Raw genomic sequence first — 17,168 nt, forward strand, 5'->3', positions numbered from 1 at the left:
CATGATTCTTTGTGGAGGTGAAATAATAATAGAGGTGGGGCCAGAATGTATCAGAATGACCAGGAAAGTTGTTTCAAACTGCATAAGACTCCACTTCCATCTCTCACCCCAACATCATCTCTGGAAAATGTGTACTATTCTTTAGATATGTTAAGACCCACGTGTTACCAGAGATGTCTTACAGACACTGGAAATGGTGACACTGCCATCAATGAAAGGCATGTAATACCATAGAGGTGAGCATAACACATCCAGAGATTTAGAAATATATTTTCATGGCAAGAAACTCTTCAAACACAAGGAGGGCATCTCTCTGGTGTTCTGGCTTTATATTCCTCATATATCCCTATTTCTATTGATTTGTCTTTGAGAAATGAGTTAAGTCTAGTGGTAAGCTTTGTTTTTCACCTACTGCCAAAGTCCTGCAAAAAAAAAAAAAAATGTAGCTACACACCAATTCAGTTTACTCTCAGTAAAATGAATATTTAGTAAGTAGAATGAAATATTGACTAGAAACTCAGAGTGTAAGTAGTATAATTGTTTAGTCATATATTACTATTATATTGTCCATATTTCTCCTAGATAACACCTATAGAAATTAAGTGAATAAATTCAAAGTATGGATATAGTTGGAACATCTCCTTTATATTACATTTGTAACTTCTATAAATCTGAGCAAAAATATTAAGGGAAATACTTACTTTGTATCACTGGTTTTCCAGGTTTCTTCTCTCCTGGCTTTGCCGGACCACCTGTTTGAACTGAGTCAAAACTTGATTATTACAAAAAGAAATGAACCCGTACAAATACTTCCTAAAAAAATACATATTGTTTTCCACCACTGTCTTTCAAATACATGATCCGTGCCCAGCTGCTCAGAAAATACTGCCAAATAAGCAATGCCTTGCAAATAAATTATCTTTAGTGAGATTTTAGATATATTTCAAAAAGACATTGACATTGTTGCCTGGCAAAGTTTGCTGTTTTTAATAGTTTTCACTCATAACATTCCTGCTGCTTCCAAAGACCAGGGTTATAAATCAAGAATGAATTATTAACATCCATAAATGAGTAGGATCATAGAAAGAATAGTTAATACTGATACAAAGTAACTCTGCATAACAGATTAAACCTGAAAGTTGGAGAAATCTTCTGCAAAACAAAAGGCACAAGGGTACTTTATATGTGTGCTTACTTGTTAATTGTCCTATAACGGGTACACTTTCTTCTACTTCATCATATGAAGTGATTGTCACCACATACTCTATTTCAGGTATAAGGTCTGATAATAAAGTTTCAGTGGTACTAGCTGCAAGGGTAAATTCTTTAGTGGGCCCATCTGGAAATACAGGAAGGAAAATATGAATGCAATAAAATATCTTTCACATATAACATGACACAATATAATGTAATTCCCAGATATACTCAAAATTTAAAAAATTAAATATATATACATTTTTTCAGAACATCCAAACATTATCTTCTTCTATCTTCTGAAACCAAAACTTTGAAATTCTACAAATGGACTGGCATAGCATTTACTTATGATAATCATATTCAATATTTGTTTGAGGACTCAAGGATTCCTCTGGAATAAAGATATACCAGAATATCAAACCAAAATCTCCCATTTTTCTGAAGGTGAATGGTAGTAACAAAATTATTTCATAAATGAGACATAAAACAGAAAATAATTTAATTTTAAATTATGTGCTGGAGGAGAGTGAAGGAAGGCAAATAGGGGATGAAAATCAACTCAAGAACAACAAACACATAGGTTAAAATTAAGCTTTGGTGGGAAGCAGTCTGTGTGGAAGCAATGCATTCTCCATCCTCAAATGGTTGCATACATTAATGGGTAGCCACAGTCCTCTGAATTGACTTAACTAGATATCAAACATTTCAAAATACAGTATATTAGGTATATACTTATATACTGACAGATATGTACTCCCTTCTAGATTATGTTCATTCTTAATTCAATCAGGAAACAGTAGTTCCTAGGGACTTAGTGCCTGCTAGGATTTTTAATTATATTAAATTTTCATCAAAACAGAAATAATCAAGGGGCGCCCAGGTGGCTCAGTCGTTACTCATCTGCCTTCAGCTCAGGTCATGATCCCAGGGTTCTGGGATCGAGCCCCACATCGGGCTCCTCCTCAGCAGGAAGCCTGCTACTCCCTCTCCCACTCCCCCTGCTTGTGTTCCTGTTCTTGCGATCTCTCTCTCTCTGTCAATTAAATAAATAAATAAATAATCTTAAAAAAAAAAAAAAAAAAAGAAAGAATCAAGAAAAGTAACAGGTAGTATAATAGAACCCTGAGAAACATTCCTGGTTTAAGTGTGGAGCATGCAGAACCAACCCGGGCCCCCGCAGGACAAGACACCAGGTCTCTGCCGGGTTGGGGGGTGTCAGTGCCAGTTTGGGGAGTATAGGAGTCAGTAATTTCCAACACATGGAAACTGGATAGAATTGTTTTTCAACAGCTTTTTTGCTTTGGAATGAATGAATGTGTTAACTGCCAGTACATTTGGGGAGAAAAGATTCAAAGAAGAAAAAGTAAATTCTTGACCCCTTAAGTTCCCAGATCCTATCAAAAAAATTTTTTCCCAATTCCTTGAGAAATTAGCATTTTAAATCATTAGTATTTTTAAAGGGCATTAATATTTAAACACAGCTGTAGTGATAAATTATATTAATACCATCCCTCTCTACCATCGGCCAGATAAGACTTCTTCCTACCACCTGGCCAGTTCTAGTAGAAATGGTTGTTTTTCCATTCCAAGTTAAAACTGAAAGTTAATCAACAGAGATTAGTTCTCCACCCTTGGGCAACATCATAAACACTAAAGATAACTCCTGAGAACAACCAAAACAAGGTGCTTTTTTATTTTGTTTTGTTTTGTTTTTCAAAGACTCTTAGCCTAGGATCTGTGGAATCCACCTAGCCAAAGTAAATTCTTCTCTTCCATCATGGCAGCTCACCATTATTCCAGAATAATGTTTCCTGAGTACTGAAATGTGTAGGACACTGGGTAAGGCATAACAACTCACTTCAACACCTGACACTTTAAATATTGAAAAGATTAATTCAAGAAGAATATCAAGAAGTGAGAACTCTATTTTATAAAATCAAATATTACCAGCAATATTCTGATCAAGCAAAAAAAAAAAAACTCCACTTTTAATAACAGCAGCTTAGCACAGTGAACCATTTTAATAAAGCTCAACACTACAAAAATATAATAGTGAGTACTAGGCTGGAAATCTGGAGACCTGAGTTCACCAAATATCTGGTGACATTGGCTAAATTCCTAAAGTTTTCTAAACTTCAGCTTTCTCATAATGAAATGGAAGGAGGAGAGATGACTGAATTATATCATCTTTGATGTCTCTGTTTTAAAACCCCAATATCTCAAAACTTACCTGTTGTAGGGTCCACTGTTATTCTGTAACCCACAATTGGATCAGCTGGTCTTGCCCATGACATATGAACGGTATTTTCATCTATTATTTTAAAATTCAAGTCTGAAGGTGGGTCAACTGCAAAAGAGAGAGTTGATATCAATTACATTTTCCAATGTCACAAAGTGGTTAAATTAATCAATAAAGAATTGTGTCGAGCAAAGCTTACTAAAATTGTCTTTGCATAAATTTGTTTCCAACAAATATAGAAGATATCTTGTTGGATAAGAATAAAATTAAAAGCTGACAAGATATGACAAAACATCAGAGAGTATACATATTACAGAAGACAGCACAAAACACTCTTGATTCTTGAGTTGCTAGGTCATCCAAGAATGGCCAGCAAAATCAAGCATAATAGAAACATATTTGGATACAAGTACATACAAATACAATGAAATCACAGATAATAACCACATATGCAAACAATTCACATAACAATTAAAGGGATCTCAATACATGCGGAGAGCATTTTGAATAAGCATGCCAAATCACAACCTGCTTATAACCATAGAAGTTAATTTAGAACATTGACATAGTACTTTTTTCCCATAATGTGGAAAAGAATCACTGACGTTTTTGATTCTCTGCATCATTGTCTTGTTATAATTTTTGTTTGATAAATCTCAGTCTGTGCAGAGATGAAATTTAATGAAAGGGAGAAGTCATGGGAAATTTAGCATTCTGCTAAACAACATTCTGCTGTTCCTTGTGCAACATAACAGTTGCACAAGGAAATATACATTTAAATGTATATTCACATTCACATGGACAAATATTCAAAAATAGTAATAAAAGATGTCAATAATTTATAAATATATAAAAAGTATATATACAGATGTTTATAAAACTAATATTCTGCCTGTTTACACCAATACGCTGTATGTTTGCAAGGTGTAAACCAACACTGTTATTTTCCTTTGCAGCAGGTATACTCCATACTAGAAGTGGCATTTTAGATTAAAATGCCAGTATGGTCCTTTACAAAATGATGGTTAATTATGAAAAGACAACATCAAACCATATATTTATGGACATTTATTTACAGAACTTAAAGGAAACAGTGAAGAAGGATCAGCGATCTGAAGACATGACTGTGCATAAAAACTTGGAGAAGTCAATGACAGGAATAATTGAAAAGTACAGAAAGAAATAGTTTACATACAAAACTATACAGCTTCATGCATGTGTCAATGAAATGTTGACTTGTTTTTAGTTTCCCACAATGAACGAAAGCCTCCATGTACAATAGTCATTACACAAAGACGTTTCAGAAATATTTTATAATGATATTCTCTCTGCAATGTTCATGCCTCATCATGCAGCATTGTACTGACTCACTGTCAGTGCATGGTCAATGCATTATAAATTACTACTCTTGAAGTAGGTCAACAAAGTAAGATGACTTTCAGCCATCCTTTTCTTAAGGTATTTAAGTCTGAAAGTATTCCTTGTGAGTCAGATTCTTTGCATCTCTTTTGAGGGATTACAATCCCTTTTTAGGTTTTCATAGAGGTCAATTGAAATACAGTAGTAGCTTTGAGACATGAGTCACAGAATTTAACTGGGGTTAGGGATTTATGTAATATTAATAGCATGTTTTAATGGAAATAAAACGAATTAAGCAAACATTTGCTTTGATGAACTGCTGCTTCCAACTGTAGGAGATGGCTTTTTATTTTCATTGGATATACTAGCAATGGAATGAATGTTATTTTCTTACTATCCATACACAGGCAGTGAGATTAGACTATTAATCTACATGCATAGTTTAATTCTGCTGTCTGTAGTCATATTGCAAGGTTTAGCTGGAGTCATCTCTTAGTATAACAAGCATGCAACAAATGTTAATAGAACAAGAGGTATTAAGAATATCATTATAAAATATTGTTCCAGTAGCAATGGCTCAGGACAAATTTAATGCAAAGGCAGACACAACTGGCCTGAGCATGCTTTTTAAAAAAAATCAGTACATGGAAAAACAGTACCACCAACCTTGCAGGGAAATTGACCTGAAGCAGCAGACATTAGGTTAAAACTGCTGAAGGGCAGCAGCGGCCCACCTTGTTGGTTTCCAAATGACCAGGATTCCAGAAAAACTGAAAAATTGACTGTTGGGAAAAGTCTTTAACATTTCAGAGGATTTTAAGGTGTTCATAGAAACTCAGATGTGGTACTTGGGAATCAGAAGCAGGAAAGAATGGCCAACTAGCATGTGTGCACCAGAGAGCCCACTCCACTTTCCTTCCTGCCACTTGTATCACGTGTAAAACCCTCCAGGCTTGCCACTCCATTTATACGTTTTTCCTTGTTCATTTCATGAAAAAAGATAACAAGGCAGGTGTGAGTATGGACCCATGTCAACTTGAATCAATGCAAAACGTATTTTCGTTAAATTTGAAAATCTTTTCTTTTGCATAAAAATAATTCACACCTGCCATTGCATTGTCACAAGCTGTGTCTATGTTCCCCAAGACAATGCAGATGCCAGAATATTTCCAATATGAGCTATCTACAATGGATTATGATTGCAGAGAGCCATAGTTGCATAGAATGAGAATCCAAACCAAGAGAAATAGAACTCAAATTATAAATAAATAATATTGCAATCAGACATATATTCAAAAACCTGAATACCAATAATGAAAAGACTAAAATTTTAAGTACTCATAACTCCAGTAGTTTTAATCTCCCATTTAGGAACAATGCTTTTCCTTATCAATAAACTATGCTATAAAAACTGCATTCTGGTATTATTTTTGTTACCTACATTGGCAGGATGTGGGGCTTTTTAGGAATGATAATTATAGTTAGCATTTTCTGAGTGTCTACTATACAATAGGCAGAGTACAAGTCACTTTATATATTGTCTCTTTTTCTTCTCATAACAATCCCTCATAATGTGCCCTGTTTTCCCTGTTTCACAGATGAGTCAGTGAAATTCAGAGAGATTAACACAGCTAATAAGCAGCAAAACTTTGATCCCATAGTCAGACTCCAAAGCATACAATGTAAAGAAGAAGAAATATTTGAATGAATGACTAACTTTAGAAAGCAATATTTGTATATAGGTGCCTATTAATATATACCTATATATTTTCTATTCTATAAAAAAAATTAGTTGATGCCTGTTCAATAATAAATATGTAGTATTCAGATATCTCCAGTTCAGATATAGATAGAATTTGACAAATTAACTTTACACACTTTGTTTAAATCTAAAGTATCTATCTTGATATATATTTTACAAAACAGTTTTTTTCATTATGTCAACCAAAAGGAAATTTACCAACCGTGCAGAGATGAATGGATGGATGGAAAGATGGACAGATAGGAGAATTGTCTAATAAGTTTTGGTAACATACAAAATATGTTAAAGATAAAGCAAAACATAATACCAAAATATTATCTTGATGGACTGGCAAGACCTAGCAAGTGAGGGATCATTCTGTACACATTACAAAATGTGTTCTTTCATGGTTGACCAGTTTTCCAGCAAGAAGCACAGTGTAGGCAAACTAGCACTAAAGTAAGACAAGAAAACCTAGGTCTCATCTGTACCTTGTCCTGAAGTAACTACATTAGTTATTTAGCCTCTCGTCCTCATTTCCCATTTGCAAATGAGAAAATTAGAATAGATGATCTGTAAGTTGCCCTATAGTCCAAAATTTCTGTTATGACACAGTATTATCAGATAAACATAGACACAGAACTATAGAAATATATATTAACTAGCCTTTTAACCTAGACACAAGACAATTAAAGCTTGTCTTTAATGGCCTCAACTCACTGGTCAATTGATAATATCCAGTTATTTCTCATAAATTATAAATACAAGTCAAACTTACTAAAATTAAAACCCTGTTTTTCACAAGACATGTGCATCTTGAATTCTAGATTAATTAGAAAGGTGTCTAATTCTCAGGTAACACTGGCCATTAAACTTTAAATGCAAAGTGTTAGGTTTTCTAAACGACAATTAACATACTATATGATACATGAACCAAAAATGATTCATCCATTCTAGGTCATACAGAACACTGGCCAAGTTACAAGGCCAATAAAGTCTATGCTATGGCTAAGAATTACAAATACTAAAGGCCAGAAAAAATTCATTTCACTCTTATTTCCATAAGACAAAATACTATATTATGAAAAATAAAGTTCCTTGTATAAGCAGATAGAAGGAAAACAGCAGGAAGAGAGTGGTACCACAATAAAAAAGAGGAGATAAAAAAGTGTATGCCAAAACCTTTTAATTAATATCAAAAAAAGTATTGTTTTCAACATATAAAAAGTTAAGTAAATAGAAATTGGTTGGAAAATAGTATGAATTCAAGAGTTCAAGCATGACATTGTAAAAGGGAAAGAAAAGTAACTATGGTCAATTTACAACTCAGTTCAAAATGACATAGTAGGAAACAGGGGTGCCTGAAATTTTGAAATGCCCCCCAATGTGTCCAAGAAATTTTCTTTCCAGCCATTGTCCCCAGAAAGGCCTTGGCCACAAATTTTGTTAGCCCTTCAAAAGCTCATGAGACCACTTAGTTGGTAGTGAACACCCAAGCTGTGCTGTCCAATATGGGAGCCACCAGCCACATGGGGCTATCAAGCACTTGAAAGGTGGCCAGTTCAAAATGAAACACACTGCAAGTGTAAAATACATATCCAATTTCAAAGACTTAGTACAAAACTGTAAAATATCACACTAAAAATTTTTATATTACATGTTGAAGTGATAACACGGTAGATATAGTGGGTTAAGTTAAATATACTATAAAGAGTAATGTCTCTTGGTTCTTTTTCCTTTTTTAATGTGGCAACCAGAAAATTTTAAGTTACACATGTGGCTTGCTACTGTGGCTTACAATATATTTCTTTTTGACAGTAGCAAACTAGAGAATAAGGCCAAAAAAATGAATCACATTAAAATATAATTATTAAATGCTGACCCTAAGGAGGTGGGAGACAAGAAAGACACAGCTTAAGAAAGCAAGATTGAAAAGATAAAATGTGAGAAATGCAGAAATAATCAGTAATGTAGACAGTAAAATGTTCTCTTCTTTTTGTTCTTGCTGTATAGTTGACACACAATGTTAAAATGTTCTCTTTAACTGCACTTTGCTAACCAGCCATTATCCAATTGAGAATGGATTTTTTTCCACTTACATCATTTCCAACCTAATTCTTTTCCTAAGAATTCTCAAATCTTTCTGATTTTCAAATAAGTATTTTCTTAATGAGCGATAAATAGGTCACTTCAGTGAATTATCTAAAAATATCTTTAGTAGGGCTTCCAGAAGCTCCTCAAATAAAATTCCTTCCTAACAACGACATAGAGAGGAACATTAAAGGCAACCTCATCTGAGTATTACTTCACGGAAGCCACTCTGAAAAGCCTCTACATTCACAGAGTGGTCAGATAAGAAGAGCACCAAGTTTCTGTCACTTTTCTAAGCAGGCCACAAATGTTGGAACCTCTCTGTTTTTCCTAATCTTCTTTTTTTTTTTTTTTTTTGGTACCTGCCCTCCTGAAGTGGAAAATTAAACAATAGAAAGTTTTTTAAAATCGCAGTGTTGTGATGAGCCAGCTCTCCTTTCCCATAACCTCTAAAAAAGTGCCATCCACCCTAGAATTCCCACAGCTGCCCCACGCTTTTCTTTCCTCCCTTAACTCCATCAGGGGCATTTTATTGGGAAAAAAAAAAAATTAAGATGTCTATTATGGTATTACCCGATTTACCTTGCAAAACAATAACTCTATAGTTTGTCAGGTCTTGAATGATAACTTGAGGGAACAGAAGCTCTCACTACGTTAATATACAGAAATAACTTTTTAAATAAATACTGAGAAATGAGGGTATCGAGGGCACACAATGAAAAGAATAAAGTGAGGTTGAAAAATCTCGCAAAGGTCCTTCGTTTTCTACAGGGCGGAGCCGTTTTGCAGACCTGGGGACCACGACACCCATGTCCCAGCCCCTGACCAACTCCACTCAGGTCTGATGCGGGAGGGAAGAAGGGAGGGACAGAGAGCCTGGCTTGCCTGGCGCCCGCTTGCTTCCTGGGTTGGAAACCTTGACGCAGACCCAAGCTGTCTGCGCGGGGCTGGGCCTGAGCCACGTTCCTCCGAGCCCCGCAAACCAAACAGGGACAGCAGTGACCCTGGGCCACGAGAACACATTCTGGGTCCGGATCTCTGCTTGCCACCCATCCTCTAGGCTGTTTGGCTGCCACCTCGTTCGCCTGCACCGCCCGCCTCAACGACTGAGCTCCCCACAAAACACACAGAGGCGCAGAGCCGGCACTGTTGGAGTCCTTTATTTCATGCTGTCCCCGAGGTCGCAGCCCCGAGCCAGGTGGTGAACAGCCACGCGAGCGAGCGCGCCCGCGCTCCGGGGCTCCCGGGTAGCACCAGGAGGCGTCCTGTTCGTAGAGCTGGGTGCAGCTGTCGCCCCCTCCCGGACGGCTGGTCCTCTCGGAAGGCAGCAGTGTAGCTGGCAGTGTGGACAGCACACCGCAGGGACAAGCGCAAGGAGACCACACAGCACTGTACGGAATGGATTAAGCAGAATGCGAAAGAGCTGGACCTGAGAGCTGGAACATGGACAGACCTCAGGAGAAGGGGGCGTTTCTCTTAGAGGAGAGAAACATCCCGAGAAAACACGCAGTACAGGGAAAACAGAGCAAGCAATAGTGGCAAGATCGTTTGCTTTGTCCTTTCTAGAATTCTACATTGTCACCGAGGGAGGGGGAAGGAAGAGCAATTTACCTTCCGCCTCAATGGAAGACAGGAGCAGGGCCGCGCCCAGGGCGGCAAGCGCTGGGGGAAGCCGGGTCCGCATGCTCGTCCTCCGAGCTCACAGCCGCATGAAGGGATCTGCGGGAGGAAGCAGTGACCTTTATCAGGACCGGGTCCGGGCAGGCCTGGAACCAGGTTAGAACTGGAGCCTGCAACCAGGCCAGGACCCGACCAGATCTGCCTTAATAACCGCAGGGCCCAACCCAGCACATAATGGGCCTATTGTGTAGCAGTGGAAGTCAAGGTCATCCACTGCAGTTTAATCATGGCACTAAGAGGGATTTCTAGTTTAAAGAGGGTCCTGTTTTCCTGGAGGTTGGTCCTGCTTAGCATCCCCTACCAGGCCCCACATGACTTCATCCTGCCTTGGTGATGGCTAATTCAGAGGTCATTTTACCCCTGACTCAACTAAATGTCTCTTCCAGCTGGGGATTTTATTTGGCCCTCAGCTTTTTCCTAGCTGCTGAACTCTTTAGGTAACTGTACTTTAGTGATCTCAGGGTAATTTGGAAAAGTATAATAAACCTCTTCTACTCTTTTTTTCTTCATTTTGTTCTGCCTACAAATATGCAGCTCTTTAAGGTCTGAAATGGATTACACAGAAATATGTAAGGCCCAGCTGAAACCTGACCCTACTGCTAGCTGCTTTGTCTTCACAACTGATAAATCCTTTACCCAAGATGAGGGGAAAACAACTCTAAGATACATAATTAGAAAAGGACAAGCCATAGAAGAGACAAAAAAACACTCTTGTCTGTTTTCCCAAGATATTTTTTATAAAAATTCTCAGTAATAATATTTTCATTTGACATATTTTCACTTCACTTATTACAGAAGATTACAGATTCCAAAAGATTACAGGTATATACACTCCACAGGAGAATATGTTCTATTCTGATTTTTCCTGATTCTGTAACTAGGTTATTAATTCCTTAAAGACAAAGAGTCTTATTCATCTTTTGTGACTCCCAGCACACAGTAGGTGCTTAATCTATGTTGGCAGAAGGGAATTTTCTAAAATATTCTAAGGTCTAATCCAGACACAAAAGCTACTAGCAATGAACTGAACTGGGAAGCTGCCAGAGGCAAAACATAAAAAGAGATTTGACGGTGAAGTACATAAATTATTGTAAGGCAACAGACGAGGACGCTTGAAAAACGAAGTCCTGCTTGGGAATCCAAATATGAGCCAAAGGTCCAGCCCTCTTTGAGAAAAGAAACTAACAAGCTCCAACCATGCCCTTCCAAATTATTGGCACAATGTATTAGGGCATCTTTCCTCAGCCTGAGTGTAAATTGCATTTTAAACGTCTGATGGGCAGGCGTGCCAAATTGCCCAGAGCTCCTTTTTATGAAGCCAAGATTAAAATGTTGGCGCTGCTCTGAAGATTCAAGGGCTCCGGCGATTTCTTTCTTCCTAATTAACAGCTGTTTGACATTTCTAACCCTTTTCTACCATCAGTGAAAAGCAGGAGGTGAGACTGGCCCATTGTTCCCATCAGCTGGCCTTAACTTTGCTACAGTAATTTCCAACTCAGTTGGCAGTCATGCTCGCGAAAAGTTAAAGGCTGACAATCGACCCATCAAAAAGCTCTGTGCAGCTTTTTTTTTTTTTAACGCTGAACTCCACAAAAACCTTAATCGTGGAAGTTCTTTTGTCTGGGTCTAGAGCGCCACCTATTGGCTGCCTGACTCAGCGGCAAGAATGAATCATGTTGCGTTGGGATATCGGAACCTACAGTCAGTTCTACCAGCCCACCAGTCACTCCGTCCATATGTTAAAAAAAAAAAAAAAGTTTTCTCTCCTTTTAGCCAAAACATTTATGTGAATACTTAGCGCAGTGCTTCACTGAACATTCTCAGACATAAATGTATGAAAACGGCCGCCCCTACGTGTCAGGAAGGATTCCCTCACTTCACTCTCATGAATGAAAATGAGTCAGTTGCGGAGGAGCGGGTGGGGGTAGAGGTCTTAAGGGATTGGTCTCCTTCCACCAACTTGCCCCCTCCCCCACCCCGCTGGAAAAGACCAATTCTTGAACTCCCGCGTCCAGTTAAAAAAGAAAATTACACTTCCCCCCCGCCACCCCGCGGGGTTCCTCCAGATCCTTTGCAAGTCACCTACCTCCTCTTTTACCCGCTGCGACCTTGACATTAGTTAGCCAAGGGCGAGTTTAGCGCTCATTTCCTTCCTTGCTCCATCCTTCCCCAGTGCTCCCGCATACTTTAGGTTACATAGTCCAGGCTGAGGCGGGAGGAGGACGGGGGAAGGGGTCCTGGAACGCCCTGAATGGGTCACCTTTCCCTAAGGACACTCGACTTGGGGTACCTCTTTTGCTCCCTGGCTTCGCGTCTCCGCTCCATAAATGAACCCGGCGCCCCAAACTCTCTGATCTCTCTCCCACTATGTGGGATTTTGGATGGAAACTACTTCAAAGGTTGCACGGACCCCGAGTAGGGCCTCGACCAATGCACTCGGGAAGAGGTCGGGAGGGGGAGCTTTCTCCAGAAGTTGAGAAAGTCGGCCCAGGATGAGTCCCCTAGAGCTGGATTAACCCACCATCTCAGATGCTTTGAAAAGCAAAGGAGCCAGAACACTCGACTAGGAATCTGTCTCGAGATGCCACACACACCCGCGCAGCTTCGACGAGCTGCAGAGCACTCAGCCGGCCCTCCAAAGAATTCCGCACCGTGCGTCACTAAAATACCTTCCCAGCGCCGGGGCTGCACCACCGCACCCCCGGGAAAGCTACCGCCAAGAGATAACGAGGTGGCCACAGAACCTGGGGCGCCCTTCATCGAAATCGACAGCATTTATAGATGAAATTTCTCTACAAACACAAACATTGAACAGGGTGCATTACGCACACACCGCCGCCCTGCACAGCTCTTAAGAAAAGCTACAATTCGGGGCGCCTGGGTGGCTCAGTTGGTTAAGCGACTGCCTTCGGCTCAGGTCATGATCCCGGAGTCCAGGGATCGAGTCCCACGTCAGGCTCCCTGCTCAGCAAGGAGTCTGCTTCTCCCTCTGACCCTCCTCCCTCTCATGCACTCTGTCTCTCATTCTCTCTGTCTCAAATAAATAAATAAAATCTTAAAAAAAAAAAAAAAAAAGAAAGAAAGAAAAGAAAAGAAATACATGAGGGCGCCTGGGTGGCTCAGTCGTTAAGCGACTGCCTTCGGCTCAGGTCATGATCCTGGAGTCCCGGAATAGAGTCCCGCATCGGGCTCCCTGCTCGGCAGGGAGTCTGCTTCTCCCTCTGACCCTTCCCCTCTCATGCTCTCTGTCTCTCATTCTCTCGCGCGCAAATAAATAAAATCTTTAAAAAAAAAAAAAAGAAAGAAAGAAAAGAAAAGCTACAATTCTTTCTCCCTCAAAGATAAAATGAATCACAGAACCCCAGGATACCCGGCAAATCTCGGGCACAGCTCCACTCTTAGGAGTCCAAACGGTTCTTGCCTGCGACCCTTAAGGGCTTAGGGAACAGGCTAGAAGCAAGTGTCCCTAGTTACCTCTGTGAGGTACGGGGTAAGGGGAAATGGTTAGAAGCCGGACCGACCTGAGGCGGTGGTGACCGAGGTAGCGGCGGCGACAGCGGCTTCCCGGCGTCGTAGAAGCCGGGGCTCGGTGTGACCCCCGCACGCCCAGGCAATTGGCGCTGCGCTCGAGGAGCACCTGGCGGCTGCCGGGAGGTGGGCAGCGGCAGGGCCACCGAGGAGGCAAAGAGGATGAGGATCCCGGGAGGGGCGGCAGACGCGGCGGAGCCCGCGGAGACTGCCCGGGACCGCAGCTGCCCGCGCGCGGACGCGTCTGCGATGGCTCGCCTTCGTCGAGTGGGAAGAGGCTCCGCGCCGCGGGCTACTTAATAGAGGGCTGTTCCCAGCTCTCAGTTTACTCGGTTACGAAACGCCTGAGAAGGTGGACGGCTGCCACGGGGTGATGTATGCTCCTCCGGCGGTGAAGGAGGTCTACTTTTGGGAACGTGTGCATACTTCCAGCATTCCTTCGGCGTGAGGTGGCGATCCCCGTAGTAGCAGTGCCCCGCCGGGGAGGGGGAGGGATGCAGGGAGGAGGAGGAGGAAGCGAGGAGGGGGACAGCCGCAGTCGGGTTCGCTGCCAAGGGAAGCCGCGCACTCTCCGCTTGGGGCGGGCTGGAGAGCTCGGGTTTCCCTATCCTTGCGATTTTCTTTAATGAATTTATTTTTCTAAATTAAGAACAATGGGAGGGAGGGGAGCGACTGCCTTATATTCAGAACTGCAAGAATGTGCGACCGACCCCACTCCACCCTCGCCCCATCCCCCATCATCACCACCTACACTCTCCTCCCCCTCCGTCCTGGGTGCACTTAAAACCGATTTACAGGGTTTCCATTAACTAACTGTCTGTGCACGCAGCGCGCCTTCTGTCTTTTTCAACCTCGGAGCGGCGATTGGAAGCCCGTACAGCAGCCCGCGCGGGGCTCACCGACGGGATGGCTTTCCCAGTCCTGTCTTGCTTCCCTGATGCTTTGGGACGGAACTGAGAGGCTTAGTTTGAGCCAAGAGAGAGGGCGAGGGACTCAATGAAACCTAGGGATTCGCAGAACAAGAAGCCGCCAGAGAACCAGTTGCAATCACAGGAGAGACCGTGAGCATAAGCTGACCCCGGGGCGGAGGCTTTGGACCAAAAACTTTGCCCTTAAAACCCCGCGGGGTCAAGGAGACGAATGAAATTATGTTTCCCCCAACTGCCAAAGAGATGGAGGCCAAATGGGGGCTGACATTCTGCCAGCATCTTCTCCTTTCTACCGCCCCCTGCCCCCTCGGCTCCACCCCCTTGGCCTGAGCAGGGAGCCTGGCACTCAGGGTTGCCAAACGGTGCCAGGCGCACGGGAGGAAGCGCGGGGCTCGTAAACGGTGGCATCAGAAAAACGCTCCAGGAGAGGTTCAGATTACCCACGTCTGTGCCTTCGGCACAAGCTCTGCACTTTTGGCCTCTTGACGTCGGGAGGTTAACCCCGCAAGGTTGAACAACCCGGTTGGGGGAGAGGGCTCGGCGGCGAACGCAGGAGCTGTGCTCCTGGAATTGACCGCCCTCAATAGTGAAAGCGGAGTTTTTGTCGCTAATGTAAACCTCTCTTTCCCTATTTGATCTGACGTCTGCAAATTTGGCCTTCCCTCCAACAGGCGCGATGTCCTCTGAACTTGCCTTTAGAATTACAAGAACTTGCTGAGCGCCCTCCCCCGCCCCCACTCCACTCTGCCCCACTCACAGCTGCCTCCAGCGAAAGCCAGAGAGAAAATTGGAGGGAAAGAACGGGAAAAAAATGGGAATCACCACCTCTGCACATTCCCTGAGTACACACGGCCCACTCGAAGTCCAGCTGCGCAGCTCTCACAAAGAGCCCACACACGCGCACAGTGCAGAGCCTCCCCCGCTCTCAAACTCTCACAACCCGGGTGTTCGGCACAAACCCCCAAGGCCGGAGCGCATCCTGGGCGTGAATAACCCGACGTGCACAACGCAGAAAGAGGTCATCAGCCGGGTACCATTGAGCTCTTATCCCCAGCCAGTGGAGAGCCAGCCTTCGCACGCGGGCCAGCCCCCCACCCGCACCCTCACTCAAATTCCTTATTACAGACGCACGTGGGCTGGTGGCGGAGTCAAGGACAGAGCCGAGAGGCAGATAAGTCCCAGCAGCCGCCGGCCGGACACCCAGTCGCGCTGCGCCGCGCCCTGCAGACGCCCTGGCCCGCGCAGCGGCCTGGAACGGCCAGGGACGCCCCTTGGGAAACCGACACCCACCGTCTAGAAAAGGAAAACTGTTGCCTTGCACGCCAGCCAAGGGTGGCTGGGGTTTGCATTTCGTCCAGGTGTGTGTGTATGTGTGCATGTGTGCGCGCGCGTGTTTTTCTTTACGTACTTTTTGTTGTTTTTTAATTTGTGATGGCGAAGTTGTTGACTGGGGAGCAGTGTAACTCTGGGTGTTGATATTACTGGTTTGAAAAGAGTTCTCTGCTGTTGCTTTGACTCAGAGCTGCACATGTATCAGTCAGCCCCGGAGTTGAGCGGCCAGTCACCCGCCGGGGAGCTGAGGGGTGCCTCTTCCTGGGGCGGGAGGCCCCCAAGAGCGCTCACTTAATGCCGCTCTCCAACGCAGAGTGGCGTCCTGGGGACCCCCGTAGCCATCCTCTCTTAAGGCATTGTCGCTCACAGACAGGTTTAATGCATTTGAAATGCATTTGCTGCAAAGGTCTGTAACAAAGCCACCGGCCTCAAAACACCCTTTGTCCCTCGAAAAGATCTCTCTGCAATGCTTCCAAAGTAGGATGAGAGGAAGAGGAAGGAAGGGACACTGGTTCGGGGAGTACACAAATATCGACAAGCTAATGCAAACACACCCATTCCCAGGGGACAGGAGTGCAACTCAAGGATATCCGAAGGAGCTCCTCAGGGGCCTTCCAGCACGACATCTGCAAGATTTGGCCTCCGGGGGCTCTTACGCAAGCTAGACTTCTAGCACGGTAAGTGAACAAACGGGTAAAAAACAAAACAAAAACAAAACAAAACAAAACAAAAAAACAAACAAAAAACGCGTAAATCCTCTTCCAATCTGCCCTTTTGTAGTGCGTCCTGTTCTTACACCCTTGGAATCCATTAATGTTTGCAACAAATTGATATTTATCGACTGAGGCACAGCTGGTTGAATTTTCAGTTTGGTTGCTTTCTGTGGCTTTTCGTCCTCAGGTTATACCCCGGGATCTCCCTCTTCTCACTCTCCCTGTCGTCTGCTCTCACCTCTTCTCCCTCCGACTCCGGGGTTCCCGGCGGTTCCGGAGCTTCGGATTCCTTGTCCGACGGCGCGATCTAGCGGTCAGCGCGAGCACTGGCGCCGGAGGTCAAAGTTACACAATGTAGA

At 42.8% G+C, this 17,168-nt stretch overlaps 1 protein-coding gene across 1 annotated transcript in view; it reads right to left on the reverse strand.

The window, feature by feature from the left end:
• Positions 1-14,095, reverse strand: part of COL12A1 (collagen type XII alpha 1 chain) — a 118,103-nt gene extending 104,008 nt beyond the window's left edge. Inside the window, exons 1-5 of the mRNA XM_034991264.1 lie at positions 13,829-14,095; positions 10,239-10,346; positions 3,428-3,544; positions 1,196-1,339; positions 702-761 (exon numbers count right to left, since the gene is read on the reverse strand). Of these exons, the coding sequence (XP_034847155.1) occupies positions 702-761; positions 1,196-1,339; positions 3,428-3,544; positions 10,239-10,311 (394 nt within the window). The 5' untranslated portion in view covers positions 10,312-10,346; positions 13,829-14,095. The remainder of the gene's footprint in view (positions 1-701; positions 762-1,195; positions 1,340-3,427; positions 3,545-10,238; positions 10,347-13,828) is intronic.
• Between the last annotated feature and the right edge of the window lie 3,073 nt (positions 14,096-17,168).

The sequence above is a fragment of the Mirounga leonina genome, unplaced genomic scaffold, assembly GCF_011800145.1.
Source record: "Mirounga leonina isolate KUSES-001 unplaced genomic scaffold, KU_Mleo_1.0 Mir_53, whole genome shotgun sequence".
Lineage (NCBI taxonomy): Eukaryota > Metazoa > Chordata > Mammalia > Carnivora > Phocidae > Mirounga > Mirounga leonina.